The following is a 17,174-nucleotide window of genomic DNA, read 5'->3' on the forward strand; positions in this document are numbered from 1 at the left end:
CTAAGAACAAGATTGTCCGTTTGACGCAGTGGTGAACGCAGAACGCTGTGCCAGTTCGATTTTTCCATCAACTGTCAGTCGAACAATCTGCAGGGGTTGCTTTGTTCAATGGTCGATTACCGACAGGCTATGATGACAGGCGCAAAATTTTGCGTTTGCGTTCAGGCCTGACGAACAATCTTGTTCTTACCTTTACAAATAGCAGAATGTTGCGTCTGTCACTTTTGTCCCTGTTTACTTTGTTAATTCGATGTCGGGATCGCAGCAATCGATGGTCGATACCACTAACAGTTAAATTTTGAGCCAAATCGAAGCACTTTTATTTTTGCCTTCCTCACCTCACTGCACAGTGGTCCGAAACCGAAATCTAGCGTGACAAAATTGATACCGGCCACACGTTAAGATTTAGAGCTTTGAAGTCTTCGGGACAAATAATCAGGATCAATAGGGGCATCTTTTGGTATGGTGGACATTAGGGTGGTCCAAATTTTAGGGTGGTTCTGAATTTTTATTTTGGCGGGATGACGAGATAGCGCTTTGGTGTCTTCAGAAAAGTTGTAGAAAACACCATTCTGAGCAACTTTGCTGAAGAGCACAAAGCTCTATCTTCAAACGGGGAGTTTCTAGAGCCATTTTTGTAATTTAGGTTGAAGTGTTTATGAAAAAATGAGTTTTTTGAATTTATCAAATCAGGCTTGTGTCGTAGCGAGTTGGTGTCTTCTAGACATTTGTAGACGAACGAAAGTTATAGCCAAAATACGACGAAAAAGACGCCATTTTGAAATGTGAATAACTCTAAAAGGTGGTGGAGTTTGACCTCGCTCTTAGAAGCATCTGAAAGTACACATTTTAGAGTACATTTGCTGAAAATATCTCGGAGGTCTTTTTTGTTTAACTTATTTAATCTCAATTTGAAAATGAGCATTTTTAAATCGTTTTTTGCCCATAACTTTTGATAGAATTGACCAAAATTCATTTTTCAAGAATAAAAATGTTCATTTTGACAAGCTCTACAATTGTCTAGAAGGGCTCAAAAATGTACAAAATGATCTAGTGGTTGCAAAGAACAAAATAATTAAATTTATTCCTTTCGAAAGGCTATAACTTTCGTTTGAAAGGTCCGATTTTTGCTCTCTTGAAAGATAAATGTGTGTTTTGATAAGCTCTACAAATGTCTAGAAGGCACCAACTCGCTACGACACAAGCCTGAGTTGATAAATTCAAAAAACTCATTTTTTCACAAACACTTCAACCTAAATTACAAAAATGGCTCTAGAAACTCCCCGTTTGAAGATAGAGCTTTGTGTTCTTCAGCAAAGTTGCTCAGAATGGTGTTTTCTACAGCTTTTCTGAAGACACCAAAGCGCTATCTCGTCATCCCGCCAAAATAAAAATTCTGAACCACCCTAAAATTTTGACCACCCTAATGTCCACCATACCAAAAGATGCCCCTATTGACCCTGATCATTTGTCCCGAAGACACCAAAGCTCTAAATCTTAACGTGTGGCCGGTATCAATTTTGTCACGCTAGATTTCGGATTCGGACCACTGTGCAGTGGAGGGTTAAACACGATTTTTTAAGGAACCGAACAATTCTCGGGTGAGTTTTCAAAAAGCCGTAAGAGCCACTGTGACCTCTGACACTAATTTTCGTTTTTCTCGAAAATGAAACAAAATTTCATTTATTTCAAGTATGGGGCACTTGAAGGACGTGTAGATGAACAATCTCGAGCATTTTTGATATTGATTTTTCGTAAGTATGTCGAATACCGATGCAAAAAGGACTTTGTTTACCAATGGCTTTTACGGCTTTTTGAAAACTAATCCGAGAATTAGTCAATTAATCAATCAACAAGGCAAAACAAGACAACAACCGCCATCAGCACACGCCCAAATCAATTACTTGCCTCTTTTCAATGCTAAGAGCATAATCTTCTGTTGCTCTACCTAAGTGCTCTACCGACTTGGCTTATCACCACTTTTTTTGTACGCAGCATCGCCTTCACTCGTCCATTTAATTACTATTGACCCGCTGTCAGCTCAGGGTCAACTTCCATCATAATAGAACCATTTATTAAAAGAACAAAATAATACACGATAAATCAACCCTCAATCCCGTCCCATCTTGTGCGTATTGGCCGGCTTGTCGACGCGCACGATCCGCTCGCCCACGTTAAAGTATCCCTCGTACTCGACCACATCCGGCGTGGTGTCGATGTGGTAGTGGCCACCCTCGCCGTGCCGTGAAAAGCTATGGAAGTGCTGCAACCGCAGGTCCAGGTCGCACTCGTTCGTCACGAGCGTTCCGACGGCGATCAACTTGGCCGACATGTCGAAAAAGTTGAGCCACTCGTTCAGCTCGTCCTCGGTGTTGAGGGCCGTCTCGGAAAACGGTGACATCACGTGCTGTTTGGCTTTGCCGTTCTTCAGCAGGAACACCCCGCCCATGCCGACGGTCCGCTCGCCGTAGTGCTGCTCCAGCGTGGTCCGGATGGCGGCGATAAAGTCCTGCGGTCCGGTTCGTTTCTTGCAGCTGACCTTCAGCACCTTGCCTGGGCGACCTTCACAGACGAAGATGTTCCCCAGCAGGGCGCAACGCGTTTCCGTGTTCGGAATCTTCTTCAGCAGCACTCGCTTACGGTCCGGCGTTATCTGGGCAAGGTGACTTTCGCTTAGCACGTGCCCGTTGGCGGCCACCTTCAGGTTGTACATTCCCTCGCAGTTCGAGTCAACGTACGGATATGGGCCAGCTCCGGCACCGATCGCGAGGAACTCCTTCTTGGTACTGTTCAGCGCTTTCTGCGAAATCGAAACCAAATCGTACAACTTGGTGTAGTCCACGTGGGGCAGCAGGTACGGGGGTCCACCCAACTCTATCAAGGTGGGACTTCCGTTGAGACCTGGGAGGGTATTTCAATGTTAGAGTTAAATTTTATAAATTGATTTAATGAAAGTGTATGTACCTTGCCCTGCCAGGTGAAACGGATCTTCGGTCAGGTTGGGACAGTCCACCACTTCGACTTTCACCGTTTCAAAGTTGGATGTTAGTCCAGCGGCCACGACTGTAAGAGAATAAATTGTAATTATTGTCAACTAGCTTTATTTTCCAGTTTTCAAGGGGACCATCTAACTAAATCATCATTATTTTTTTTTTAAATTTCACTCAAAATAATATTAAATTATTAATTTAATCCTGAATCAACCGAGTATGAATCCTCAATATTATTTCGGAATTCTACCTTTAAAATATAATGGTAGTTAAATTGTTATTGCACGAAATTCACCTAACACTATCATAAATTTTAAAAAAATCAGAGGTTTTCAAAATTTCACTTATAAATTCAAAATAATTTTTAACGAGCCCAAATAAGGTGATAAATGCAGGAATATGAATTTGTTTCCACATGATTGCACTTGTATTGTTTTGTCTCGGAATTTAAAAAAAATTCAAAAAACTAATTTTAAGCAGTTGAATTATAACATTTGAAGCAAAAAGTATCCATAAATGCTTTATAATTTATTAAAGTTACGTGATACACGGAGAAAAAAGGGTTCCCAAAATCGTGAACAAGTGTTCATGAAAATGGGAACCACGAACAAAGTGTTCAAATTTCATGGTACGTTTTTCAAAATCGTACCATGGGATTTGAACACTTTGTTCGAGGTTCCCATTTTCACGAACGCTTGTTCACGATTTTATTAACTCTTTTTTCTCCGTGTACTATGAAAAAATAAATAATATCAATATTCAAGCAAAGTCCCGGAGTGATTACAAAACTCTATGTTTGGAAGAGCTTAAAAGTGCCAAATTTAATTTGAAGCTCTGAAATAAACAAAATGAAATGTTTACAATTCCGATGCCTTTCACTTACTTTAAAATATTCGAGTTCAACTCTCGAGTTTTTTTTGAAAAGGTCCAATAAACCATATTTCCAGTTTTTGCTTTTTGGGTGTTTTTGAAACCGCCTTGAGTCAGGGTTATTAAAAAACACCCAAAAAGCAAAAACTGAAAATTTGGTTTATTGGACCATTTAAAAAAAAAGTCCAGAACTCAAGAGTTCAAAAAGTTATTTTCCCTAGGTGTTTCAATAAACTAATCAAATTTACTTTCAAAAATATTTCTTAAGTTTTTTTTTCCAAAAAATCGTTCTACTTCACGGGATTTCACGTTAAATGAGTAATTTCACGATTTTCACGTTGTCCGTGAAATTTCACTATCCCTAGACATAGTGTATGAAAAAGTTTCATCCGAATACAAAATAATTTGCAAAAACCTAGAGAACCGCTCTTTTTTTCAAAATCTTAGTCAAGATTACCTTTTTAGTAAATTACTAGCAATTAGGATAACAAAAGCTACAAAATTTTCAGTTTGGTTCAAAATTCACTTTCTTTAAGCATGAAAAATTTACCATTTTTTGAATGTTTTGGAGGATTATCTCACATGACTGTAAATTGATCTTTTTGTCACTTCTTCAACATATTGAATGATTTATTTGAGCTGTTAATGTTTGAAAAATTGTCTCGAAAACTCTCAAACACGTATTTTTGATAACTCGAAGTTTATTAACGGGTGCCACGACATCTCAAGACTTCGCTGAATTTTGAGGTGAAGACTATGAAGACATATCCCGTGTGCACAAAGAAACTTGAATGGCAATTGAAAAAATGTTTAAAGGGCGTTAGATATGAATATGAGTATAATCTTTACATGATGTTTATGCCTCGTACTAATTGTTTTTTTTTTTTGCAATTCTTTGTTTTGAAAATTTGGTAAAACATGTTAAATTAAGGTTAAATCAAGGACCAAATTAAAATATTTTCAATGTGATTGTTTCATTAAATTTTGCAATTTTATTGAGAAAGAATACTCTGTGACTGTGTTTTGGCCACTTTTAACAGGTTCTTTTTATCTATATAATTTTTTGTGCTGTAGCAGAGCAATTAGATAGTAGAGAAATTAGATAACTTAGAAAAAAAAATCCTCTAAACTACCATGGTATCATTAACGGAAAAATTGATAGTTTTATGCCATGTTTTCCAAACAGACTGGTTTATCGGTAAACTATATATTTCACATTAACAAACCGTGCGTTTCCATTGAAATTTTCTTCGTATTTAAAAATATCTAAGTATAGACATCATTTAAGGACAGAATTGAGAGATTTTTGAAGAAACTATCCTTCAACTTAAACGAATGAACAAAACCGGTTAGATTTCCAAACCCCAAGTCTTCATTGCCCAAAAATTTCATTCACTCAGCAAATTCCACAATTTACCATCTCGAATTTCGTCCAACGGTGGCATGTACAGCGGTTTCTCCTCAAAGGGCAGTATGGTCGTATCAATACTGGCCATTTTTGCAAATAATCGAAAATCAAATCTATTCTTCGTTAACTAAATGCACTTATTCCGATTAATGTGTGCAATCGCGATGCAATCTCTCCGCAAGTCAAACTGTGAATGAAAGTCACTTTGCGAATCGCCTGAGCCATCCAGCAAGTCCACGGTGATATGTAGTGGTTTGTATGAACTGGTCAACCCTTTAGTCAAAGTGTGTGTGCTTGTTGGCTTATTTCCATCGAGTGGTCCTCTGCCCCGATGCAATTGTTGTAAATAAGCGGTTTTATCATTTGTAAACACTGCCACGGGGTAATCAACACAACACAATCGCCACTATCAGTTTGCTCGGTTATCAGTGAGGAAGCTTTTCAGAGAGATAGGTTTAGATGGCTGTTTTTTTTCTGTTTTTATGTCACTTTGTGTTTAACTACTTTAAGTTTGTGATATCCTATATATACGCACAAGTGACTATGGTTTGTTTTCGACATCATATGGTTTGCGTGAGACTGCGCAGGTGCGATTATACGACCATTCACGCAATCTGATTCAACTAACACACGTTTATGAATCTTCGTTTCATTCATTGGTGTGTTGGATCTTTGGATATCATGGGCACCAACAGGTGAATGAATCTAAAGCGTTCATTTTCACAGTAAATTTTGCATGAAATTTTATATCAAAATATCCAACTATTTTATGGTGTTGTGTTTTGTCTTTAAATGCTTTATTAAACATTATTGTGATATTAAACTTAATATTTTAAATCTTGTTTCAACAGCACCTGTAGAAAGGTGGGACAAAAATATAAATGATTTTTACATTCGAAGATAATTTAAAACATATTTTGAGGTTAGTGGGAACTTAGGGTGTAATACCATAATCGATTTTCCAGCACAGCACTTTTTCAGTTCCTTTTGGGGTCCTAAACACCTCCCCAAAGTTTGGGAACGATTGGTTTAGTCCTCACTTTGCGCAAAGCGATATAATTTTTTATGTTAATTTGTATGGGAAACAACATTTTTTTGGATTTTTATTTTTATAAAATCCACGTTTCATGCTGTACTAAAACCGGATTCATATTCAGTTGCTCAGGAAGGTGCTCTAAAACTTCCGATGAGAGTATGGTGCTAGCTTGCCCCTGGGCTTCATCCATAAAGTACGTCACGCTAAAATCAGCCAAAATTTACCCCCCTCCCCCCCCCTTTGTCTCGCTTTTCCTATACTTATAATACGCAATGTCACACTTTCTCAGACCACCTCTCCCTCCCTCCCTAGAGCGTGACATACTTTATGGATGACGCCCTGAAAAAAACTCGTCTAAAACGTGATTTTCGAGCAAAAAATACGTTTTAGACGAGTTTTGAACACGCTGTATCTTTTTCTAGGAGCAAGTTAGCACCATACCGTAAACTGGGGTCAATCGGGACACATGTGGCGAATTGGGACAGCAGTTTTAACCATGTTGGAGCACAATGTTTTGATTTTTCTGGTTGGTTTCGGTTAGAACAGACTCAGGCCAACAAAATTTGTACATCCATTTCCGGTTTAAAAGCTTTAAGTGCTCTAAAAACTGCTGTCCCTATTCAGACTGTAGTCTCGATTCACCCCATATTACAGTACTTTCTTCGGGAAAGTTGTAAAGCACCTTCCAGAGCATCCGAATATGAATATGGTTTTAGTACAGCGTGCAACGTGGATTTTATAAATATTAAAATCCGAAAAAATGGATTTTCCCAAACAAATTCCCATAGAAAATTGAATCGCTTTGCGCAAAGTGAGGACTAAACCAATCGTTCCCAAACTTTGGGGAGTTGTTTAGGGCCCCAAAAGAAACTGAAAATTGCTGTGCTCGCTAAATTTGAACAATTTTTTTTTCATACAACCATATTACACCCTAGTGGAGCATGTTGAGGGTCATATTTATCATTTTTTCCCTTAGTCGTCCCTTAGTTAAACGTTAAGTCAATATTCAAACTTTAAAAATCAAACTTATCAATTTTAGGGGTTGGACAAAATCATCGGGACAAGCCAGTCTATGTCAAAATTTTAAAGCATATATCTAAGCATTTCCCGTAGTTTCAACATGACACATTAGGGTGTAATATGGTTGCATGGAAAAAAATAAAGTTGTTCAAATTTAGTGAGCACAGCACTTTTTCAGTTCCTTTTAGGGTCGTAAACAACCCCCCCAAAGTTTGGGACCGATTGGTAAAGCCCTATTCAATTTTCCATATAAATGTGTATGGAGAAACCCGTTTTTGTTTGGAATTTGATATTTATCAAATACACGTTTTATGCTATATCAAAACCGGACTCATATTCGGATGCTCTGGAATGTGCTCTACAACTTTCCTGAAGATAGTATGATGCTAGCTTGCCTCCAAAAAAAGATACAGCGTCCTCAAAACTCATCTAAAACGTGTTTTTTGCTCGAAAATCACGTTTTATACGAGTTTTGAGGACGCTATATCTTTTTTCAGGAGCAAGTTAGCACCATTCTCTCTCCTGCAAAGTTGTAGAGCTCATTCTCGCAATGTTACTCACTGGGGCTTTTGTCCTAGGTTCAAATGAAAGCAAATTATTGTTTGTTTCATAAAATGTTGCCTTTGGTAATTGTTACGGGCTTTTGAAAACAGGTCTTATTTATTAGCCAGTAATTGGCTCAATTTTGATTACTTTTTGCACTGTAACTTAGCTTGTTCTTAAACAAATATGAAATTTAGATAGATGTTAGTATACATTCTACATGAACAACTGTAACTTAAAGCACCATGCATATTTGTGCTAGTTCCGAGATATTTGAGTACAAAGTTTTGGTGCTCTGGAGTAACCATGGGCGGGAGAGGGTTAAGCGTTAGTGAATTTTCACGATTTCGTTGAAATAAGAAATTCAAACTTGATTTTTACAAGATTGAATTTTCCTTCAAAAATATTTTTTATCTTTGAAATTAGGCCTTTTGAAAATATTTTAGACTTTTCCTGAGTCCTATATTTTTTTTACAAAAATGGTACCGTAATCTGGGGTGAATCGGGACTACAGTCTGAATAGGGACAGCAGTTTTTAGAGCACTTAAAGCTTTTAAATTTGGAAATGGATGTACAAATTTTGTTGGCCTGAGTCTATTCTAACCGAAACCAACCCTAAAAATCAAAATATTGTGTTCTAACATGGTTAAAACTGCTGTCCCAATTCGCCTCATGTGTCCCGATTGACCCCAGTTTACGGTATTTAATTTTGTATCATTTATTAAATTTTCAATGATTTTGTAATAGTTACAATTACAAAATAGTTTTTTTTTCGAAATGTCTCAGAAATTTTTAGATATATAAATCATTTTGGCTAGACAAGCCTATTGATTCATGATTCATGTTCTTCTGAGCGAATCAGAGAAAACTTTTTATAAATCAAACGTGTTGGAAACAAATTAATTCCAAAATGAGCATGTGATTGTCCATTAGCGTGGCTCACGGTTATATGAAAAAGAAGAAAGTGTTTAATTTTTAGCACATCAACCGGAATTTTCAAGCATAAGCTGAAGCCTAGAAATATTAGCTCATTTGGTGAAGTGGGTCCAGTTTTGATCTGAAATTAGTATGGAACTTCAATCAATTTAGCATGAAGAATTTTTACTTTTAACAACTTCCAGAGAAAATTCCCCAAAACCCTATAAAATTTTCCTATTTTTAAGATTCTCATAGCTTTGATCCTAAGAACAACTTTGTAGAACATCGCAAAGTGCTAAAAATTGATCCGAAAAAGATAAAGGATGTAATTTTGAGTTTATTTTGTTGGCAAAATTTTAAAACATGCTATGAAAATTACCCAGTATCTTTTCGGGATCAATTTCTATCAATTTGCGATGTTCTATACACAGCAAAAAATCCGATGGTAAAATCGCATGCAAAAGCATGCACATCACCTTTGTGAGAAAAAGCATGTAATATTGTATGAGAAAACGTGTACACAAAACGCGTGTACGGAAGAAAAACATAAATTTGGCACACCCCAAAAAATCAGGTGAGAGTCATCTTTAGATTTCCAACCATATTGACTATCTTACCAACTTGAAATTAATTCACGGGTCCCCCACAGACCGTTATTATAAATAAAAAAATTCCACCCAAACCAATGATTGGACATGGTTCCTGGGACCATTCTACACCTCTGGGCCGAGTTTCAAAATATTTGCCGGCAGAAATTTCGAATACGGTCAGTTTTAGTGTTTCGAGTAGAAATTAAGGGGAAATCACATGTAAAATGCGTAGGAAAAGATCAAAGTTTCAATGTTTTAATTCCAAAACATTACTGGTCATGGTTTTAAATTCTATTAACATGTAGCAGAATGATATAAAAACGATTAACAGCACTGACTTGGCCGGATTAAGCCTAAGTTAAGTGACTTAAGTATATTATTTACAAGTTTACACCTTAATATTAAAAAAACCCTACATTAAGGAATTTAAAGTCAAGGTTCACTAGATAGCACAAAAATAACTTAAAATGGGGTGACTTTGAGCCAAGGGGTGACATTGTGCCAAATTTTACGATTTTATAATAGCCAGATAGCTTAACACCAAGTTCGATAAGCTTGAATTGCAAAGTATAATCGTTGCAAATATTGTTCTTAGATTATGTCCTCTGACATAAAAAGTTCAATAAGTACGAAACACTAAAAAATAGATAAAATAGATAAAGCTTTAGTTTCATAAGCCTTACCGTTTGACCCCGACAAGAGTTTTAGGACACAAGTCACATTGAAAACTTACATCGCCTATACATACTTGACTATATCGGGTTCGGTGTTAGAGTGTTAAACGTGGTTGCCTCTCACCCCAGTTTGGTTGGTAATGTTGTAGAGCGAACAATTTGATTTGATTTGATATTTAACTGTACTATTTTCATGTTTTCATAAGATATGCCAAGCTTGTTAAAAGATCGATTGTGTTTTTACATTGGGCAGAAGTAGGATTTGTTTTGATGAATACATTATTAGTGAACGTTCTTGATGATCAATAATATGTTTTATTGAATCCTAACTATGAGTGTATCAACATTATTTTATTCAATTATAAAAAGTTATTTTATTTTATTTTTTTTATTTTATGACGATAACTGCAATGTTGAAAAATAATTGGTTGGTTTGAAATATTAATCCTGTGGGAAGTTGTGCCATTAAACTTTTGCTAAGTATAGTCATTACTCAGGACCACAAAAATAGATGAGCTAAATGATAGCTGGAGTACTCTCCGGATTTCATTCGTAAGATTGAAATTTGTAAACGTTTTAAAACAAAAAGAACAATTTTATTCTAATTGCTATGTCACAAACTTGCCACGTCACAAAATTTGTTTCCCTAATATTTTGATTGATTTATTTAATTTCAGAAGGAATTGATTCAGAACTGAAAAACGTGAGCATAATTTTCAAATTTGGAGGATTCCAGGAGATTTTAAATTTATTTAATTAATTAAATTTTAAATCAACAGGCTTTATTCAAACAGAATAAGCAGATTTGCGTAGCAATATCATCAAATTGCTTTGTGGGAACATAAATAGATCAAATTAATCCGTCTACAAGTAAATAAATTAACACAAAATTCAAGCTTGTCAAAGAAATCTTTATGCATTTATTGGTACAATGTCACCCCTTGGCACAAAGTCACCCCATTTTAAGTTATTTTTGTGCTATCTAGTTTTCCTTGACTTTAAATTTCTTGATGTAGGAGTTTTTAATATTAAGGTATAACCTTGTAAATAATATACTTAAGTCACTTAACTTCGGCTTAATCCGGCTAAGTCAGTGCTGTAAATCGTTTTTATATCATTCTGCTACAAGTTAATACAATTTAAAACCATGATCAGTAATGTTTTGGAGTTAAAATATTGAAACTTTGATCTTTTTCTACGCATTTTACATGTGATTTCCCCTTAATTTCTACACGAAACACTAAAACTGACCGTATTCAAAATTTCTGCCGGCAAATATTTTGAAACTCGGCCCAGAGGTGCAGAATGGTCCCAGGAACCATGTCCAATCATTGGTTTGGGTGGATATTTTTTATTTATAATAACGGTCTGTGGGGGACCCGTGTAATTTGTTCAACGCCAATGTAGCAATAGGTTTCCCGTTTGCTGACAAAGGTGATGTGCATGCTTTTGCATGCGATTTTACACAGATTTTTTGGCTGCGTATAGTTGTTATCTAAAAAATTTAAAGAGGGAAACAAAGAAAAAAAAGAAAAATATATAAAAAATTAAAATAAAAATCAATAAGAAATCTATAAGACGAGAAAATTTAATCAGGTTTAAGAAAATGTTCTAAAAGTAGAGAGAGTTAAAAATTGAAAAAAATGAAAAATAAATAAATACCATTTCAATTTCATGTTTAAACTGGACCCACTAAACCTGAACCAAATTAGCTCAATTTTTTAAGCTAGCTTCTGTGTTCATCTTTTTATGAAAATTCCGGTTAATGCGTTCGAAATCAAACACTATTGACCGATTCTTCGGCTCCTTTTAAAAAAATTCCCAAGTTTTTTTCGGCGTTTTGGCTGTAGTGGCACAATTAAAGAAGAAACACCCCAATGTTATTACATATTTGAAAAGATAATTGATTTTCCAACATAAAAATGACATGCATAATGAACAATATTATACCTGTGCTTCCCCTGAAATGAAAATGTAGCGTGACGGGACAACATCGTAAAACTAGAATTTTAAAAGGCACACCAAAAAAATCGACACAGTTTTGCCAGATTGATTTTTTAAAACTTTTGCTCTTCCACACATTATCACAAATTGAAAAACGAATCTTTTGCTCCTTGAACTGAAAGATTTGGATGAAATTTGAGTTTTTGCCAGCCATTTCTTTTCGTGACGGGACAACGAAAGGAGCAGATTTATGAAAAATCTCCTCTCCCATTCAATGACTTGCAGACCTTATTTGGTCAATATTTTTGGCATTTCAGATAAGAAAACGCATTTAAAGCACATTGCAATTATTAGATCATAATTAAAATGAAATGTTTCATATAAAAAATCACATTGAAAATTGAAAAAAGTGACATTTTGGTGTAGCTTCGCTAAGAATCGGTCTATTGTCATTTTAATATATTCGTGAACCACGCTATTGCCCACCCACTTGTTTTTCAATATTAAATTAAGGTAAGGCTGGAACAAATTTTATTTAAAGTTTTTGTCACCACTCGACCCAGAAAATCTGGCGGCAATTTTTTTTTCAAAAAACTTTAAATGGAAATTTAAGTGCAATCAGCTGAATTCCATTTGAAATGCATTCCCCTGCTTTTAGAATCATTTTGAGCATGTTTGGTTTTTTAATCTTTAAAATTTAAATGAAATTTTTCGATTTTTTTGTACCGCTTTTCTAAATAAATATTTGTTTCGTCAAAACATTTTTTGAAAACAAATGATTCCAAAACAACTGAACTAGTGCAAAATGCATTTTAAAACACTATTTTCATTCAAATGTTTAGAATATATCTTGTTATTTAAATTTTTATAAATATTTTTATATATTTAGCGTGCTTTCTAATAAATGTTTATGCGTTCAAAATTTTGGCAAGTTTTGTTTTACCAAAAACGGTTATCTCGAATCGTTTAATAAATACGTTTTAGGTATGTTATTTTTTAAGCTAAAATTAAAACGTAAGCCATCAGATAATAATATCAAATATTTTTTCATGAAATATGAAATGCATAAAGTTGATTTCTAAGAACGATTTTTGTTCCCATTCGCCATTTTCCAAGATTCAAACCAGTTCTATTTCATACGCGCGCTTACTTTTACTTCCTTCACACCATCCTTCACACGTTCATTTGCGTTCACGAAGTCGTCGTTTGATGCGTATAAGTCGTTCATTCCTGAAAGTTTGACGTTCTCCTTCGCGTACGTGAATCGTAACATAGTCACTAAATTTCGGTGGTTCCTGAGCCAGCACCTTAAGCACATATCACCTTAAATCAGTGTTAGTATTAGCAGCGATAAAATAAACCGCCAGACATTGTCGAAAGTGTTTGCATTTATTAGATTTAAGTGCGAGGTGCTTAATTCACTTTCGATTGACTACCATGCTAAGCGGGGCAAGGTCGTTCGGTTGCACGGTGCTACGTCACAGCAATTTGGGCCATAACACTCGATTGGCAAGTATTCGTTCTGGATGTTTGAAATTGGGATCGTCTTTGGGATGTTTGAGACTCCGTTCGTTGACCTAGATGATACCGGTGTGTCGTGGACTTTGATACCTACTTTTGCATGGCTGTTCTGTCTGAGATTGTTGCTGTGGTGGTGGATTAGTCAGCGTATTTAATATATGTACAAGTACCCTGCATGATTAGACCGTGTACTATTCGTATGGATAATTGGTGGTATGTCGATAAGATTACCTTTTGGAGTGTCGATCGCACGATGTTAGTACGGTTTAGGTAGTCTTGTGAGCAGGTGTTGAAACGTGTTCTTCAAATCGTTTTAAGTCATGTTGGGCATTTTAGAACAGTCTATCAAGGCTAGTGTGACACGGTTTGGTGTTCTAGATTAGGCCACTTTATCTTAATACTCCCATCCTCCACAGATGAGTGCGTCCAATCGCATCAATGTCAAGGTCCACCAGGGAACAGTGTCCGGGGTGAAGGAGAAGCTCCCGAACGGGAGTCCGTCGTACGCGTTCCGAGGGATTCCGTACGCGAAGCCTCCGATCGGTGAGTTGCGCTATCGGGCGCCACAACCGTTGGATAAGTTCTCGGGCCCCGTACTGGACTGTAGTGCCGAACGGGACGTGTGCTTTAGCAGGAACATGTTCACCCAGGAGATTGAAGGTTCCGAAGATTGTCTGTTTTTGAACGTGTACACACCTCAGGTTGCTGGTGATGGAGCACCGTTGCCGGTTATGGTGTTTATTCATGGTGGAGCTTGGCTTTTTGGCAGCGGTAACAACGACTGGTGAGTAGATCTTCAGTAATAGCTTAGTCCTAGAGTACATAATGATCTCTTGCAGCTACTCTCCGGAGTACTTGCTGGAACAAGGGGTCATCGCAGTCACCCTCAACTATCGGCTTAGCTCGCTCGGCTTCACCTACCTACCAAGCCAAGGTATCGAAGGTAATGCTGGCCTAAAGGATCAGCTAATGGCACTCAAATGGGTAAACCAGAACATTGCCAAGTTTGGTGGCGATCCATCTAACGTAACTATATTCGGTGAGAGCGCCGGGGGTGCTTCAGTCCATCTACACGTGCTGTCACCCCTCTCGAGGCAATACTTCCATAAGGCGATCTGTCAAAGTGGCAGCAGCATTCACGAGTGGGTAATGCAGCGAGATCCAGAGCTAAAGGCACGAACCCTAGCTAAACTGGCAGGTTGCAAGGGAACCAGCGATGAAGACGTCTACGAAACCCTAATGACGGCCTCGACCGCAGACATTGCGGGTCACGCGGTAGGTGTGCTAACGGCGGATGAACGCAGACGCGGACTTCCGATGCCGTTCAAACCGGTGCTCGAAAGTGCCTCGGCTACCGATGCCATCGTGACGAAACTTCCAACCGAAGTCATGAAGACGCCCAACAGCATCGAAGGTATCCCAGTTATGATGGGGGTGAACAACGGCGAAGGCATCATCATGCTCCTGGACGCCGTCAAAAAGCTAGACCTATACGACAACGATATGGCGAGACTGATTCCGCGCTCGGTGAACGTCAACCCAGCGACCAAAGCCAGCAATGATCTGGGCGAGGAAATCAAGAAATTTTACTTTGGCGATAAGCCAGTTTGCAAGGAGACACTTCCCCAGCTAGCGGATTTGATGAGCGATTATCACTTTGCGATTTTTGCCAACACGTGCGCCGAACTGCACGCTCGATATCAGCATCAATCGCCGCTGTACTATTACAATTTTAGCTTCGACGGCGAGCTTAACATGTACAAGAAGCTGCTCAATCTGAAGGTTCCTGGAGCGTGTCACGCGGATGAGCTGTCCTATCAGTTCCTGTGAGTATACTTTGGATGAGGTTTAGGATAGTTTTAAGGCTGGATTTTTTTAACCAAGCTTTATTAGATTTGGCAATTTTTGTTTGACCTTTTGAAAATAGGTATCGTTTTTTTAACGTTAAAAATTTTTTCGATAGAAATGGCCCAGCTGGGTCTGAGCCAAGAAGGAAATATGATGAAAATTTCAAGATTTATTGTAAAAAATGTTGTAGAACTTTGGTAAGCTATGAGATCTCCAGTTTCCTTAAGGGTTTTACCATAAATAAGTGTATTTTATAAAAAAATATTGTGTTTAAAAAAAAAACCCCTGAAGCGCATATTTTCATAATTGTTTCAAACATCTAGTAATTGGGCAGAAACTGTGTTCTCTACCCTATGAAAGATGTATTTATTGTTATCTTTCAAAGCCATCATGTCTCAGTCTCAAGTTTTCCCGACTAAGGTTTAGCCGATTTGAGTGATTTTTGTTGAATTTAATCTTAAATGATCTCAAGTAAATCTCATACAAGGTAGATCCATAACATATGCCTTTACCCTAAGCGACAGGGGAAAAGCTATTTCCAACTTTTTTACGTGTTTTCATTAAATTTTAGTCCAGTTAATCAAAATTCAATGCCGTTGAAGATTGCTTATGGAGGTATTAAACTATGACAAACAAACAAACTCGCGCTTTTTAAGGCTCTGAAAGGCATGATTCCCGAACGGCCATCTGGCGTCCATCTTTATTTTAGAAAAATATTCAAATCTTGGTTCAGAATGTTTCAATCAAAAAACGGTTTTCTTTGTGTTGTTTGTAGAAGCGTGATATAGGAAACTATACCCTTTCTCAGCCTATTTCTATTATCGGCCTATCAGCACTTTGATCATGAATTACAGCTTTCATAAAGTGTTTTTGACTGTTCCAAAGTAATAAATAGCTCAAAGAAAAGTGAGCAAGCAACTCTACATAGTTGATACATCTGAAAATGTCGATTTAATAGCGGAAAACGGCAAAAGTGTTGAGAATTGGTTGAACGGCTTAGAGTGATTAAAATGGGTATATTTCCCCTAGTGATTCTTTTTTCATTTCAATTTACTATTTCTGGACCCTGAATTCAGAACCTTCATTGACAGTCATTGCCCGAAGAGTGAAAGACTCCATCTACGACCTTAACAATTTGCCCTACTTTGTTTGTTTTCCATGTAAACAAATGCAAACAAGTTTGAGAGTTTTGCAAACTGTCAAACACGAAAAAGTGCGTGTTTGTTTGTTTGCCTGTCATAGTCTAATACCTCCTTTAGACAGCAAATGAAGGGATTTTCTGAAACATGGTATATGCTATGATAACTTTGGTTTTTTTCTGATCCTCAAACTACCTAAAAAGCTTTTTTATAAACATATTCCTAATATATGTAGCGTGGTCAGCTTATTTGCTCTGTTTTATTTCATAAGTAAAAGACACAACTAGAAGTACATAACCTATCCTTAACCATCCCCAGGTTCCGCATGGCCCCCCTGCCAGTCAACCCCGACTCGCCGGAGGCCCGCGTCCGCTACTACATGTGCCGACTGTGGACCAACTTTGCCAAGTACGGCAACCCGACGCCAGCGGACGACGCGACGCTCCCATTCCGCTGGGAACCGGTAGCGCACATCGATCCCAAATCCAAGGACGAGTTCCAGCTCAACTGTTTGAACATTGACGTCGAACCGAAGATGGTTCGGAATCCGGACAAGGCTCGGATCGATTTCTGGAGAGGCGTTTACAGACGGTTCAACGATGATATTCTTAAGGTTAAGTTGTAACGAAGGTGTTTGGACTGATATTATACACGTATTTTGGTGATAAGAGGA

The 17,174-nt window shown here is 37.3% G+C and overlaps 2 protein-coding genes across 4 annotated transcripts; one reads left to right on the forward strand and one right to left on the reverse strand.

The window, feature by feature from the left end:
* Window positions 1–2,010: 2,010 nt before the first annotated feature.
* Window positions 2,011–5,815, reverse strand: LOC6040018 (ester hydrolase C11orf54 homolog). Its single transcript, XM_001849442.2, has 3 exons — window positions 5,278–5,815; window positions 2,965–3,063; window positions 2,011–2,901 (listed from the first exon to the last, which is right to left on the reverse strand). Exons 1-3 carry the CDS (start codon window positions 5,354–5,356, stop codon window positions 2,111–2,113), a joined length of 969 nt encoding a protein of 322 aa, XP_001849494.2. The 5' UTR covers window positions 5,357–5,815; the 3' UTR covers window positions 2,011–2,110.
* A 7,396-nt stretch (window positions 5,816–13,211) lies between these two features.
* On the forward strand, window positions 13,212–17,174 carry LOC6040017 (esterase E4). Of its 3 annotated transcripts, none has more exons than XM_038264894.1 (4): window positions 13,212–13,864; window positions 13,931–14,298; window positions 14,354–15,340; window positions 16,820–17,174. In XM_038264894.1, exons 1-4 carry the CDS (start codon window positions 13,835–13,837, stop codon window positions 17,124–17,126), a joined length of 1,692 nt encoding a protein of 563 aa, XP_038120822.1. In that variant the 5' UTR covers window positions 13,212–13,834; the 3' UTR covers window positions 17,127–17,174. The 3 variants fall into 3 exon arrangements, with proteins under 3 accessions (XP_038120822.1, XP_038120821.1, XP_038120823.1); XM_038264893.1 differs by having other exon boundaries at window positions 13,212–13,502; XM_038264895.1 differs by having other exon boundaries at window positions 13,212–13,327.

Source organism: Culex quinquefasciatus, chromosome 3, assembly GCF_015732765.1.
Source record: "Culex quinquefasciatus strain JHB chromosome 3, VPISU_Cqui_1.0_pri_paternal, whole genome shotgun sequence".
In the NCBI taxonomy this organism is placed as follows: Eukaryota; Metazoa; Arthropoda; class Insecta; order Diptera; family Culicidae; genus Culex; species Culex quinquefasciatus.

What these genes read in the sequence shown, in the direction of transcription:
- LOC6040018 (XM_001849442.2), bottom strand. Translation starts at nt 5,356, where the DNA reads ATGGCCAGTATTGATACGACCATACTGCCCTTTGAGGAGAAACCGCTG. An exon ending in GTTGGACGAAATTCGAGATG is followed by an intron (nt 3,064 to 5,277) that starts GTAAATTGTGGA and finishes ATTCTCTTACAG; the next exon opens with TCGTGGCCGCTGGACTAACA. An exon ending in GTTTCACCTGGCAGGGCAAG is followed by an intron (nt 2,902 to 2,964) that starts GTACATACACTT and finishes ATACCCTCCCAG; the next exon opens with GTCTCAACGGAAGTCCCACC.
- LOC6040017 (XM_038264893.1), top strand. Translation starts at nt 13,431, where the DNA reads ATGCTAAGCGGGGCAAGGTCGTTCGGTTGCACGGTGCTACGTCACAGC. An exon ending in GGCAGCGGTAACAACGACTG is followed by an intron (nt 14,299 to 14,353) that starts GTGAGTAGATCT and finishes GATCTCTTGCAG; the next exon opens with CTACTCTCCGGAGTACTTGC. An exon ending in GAGCTGTCCTATCAGTTCCT is followed by an intron (nt 15,341 to 16,819) that starts GTGAGTATACTT and finishes AACCATCCCCAG; the next exon opens with GTTCCGCATGGCCCCCCTGC.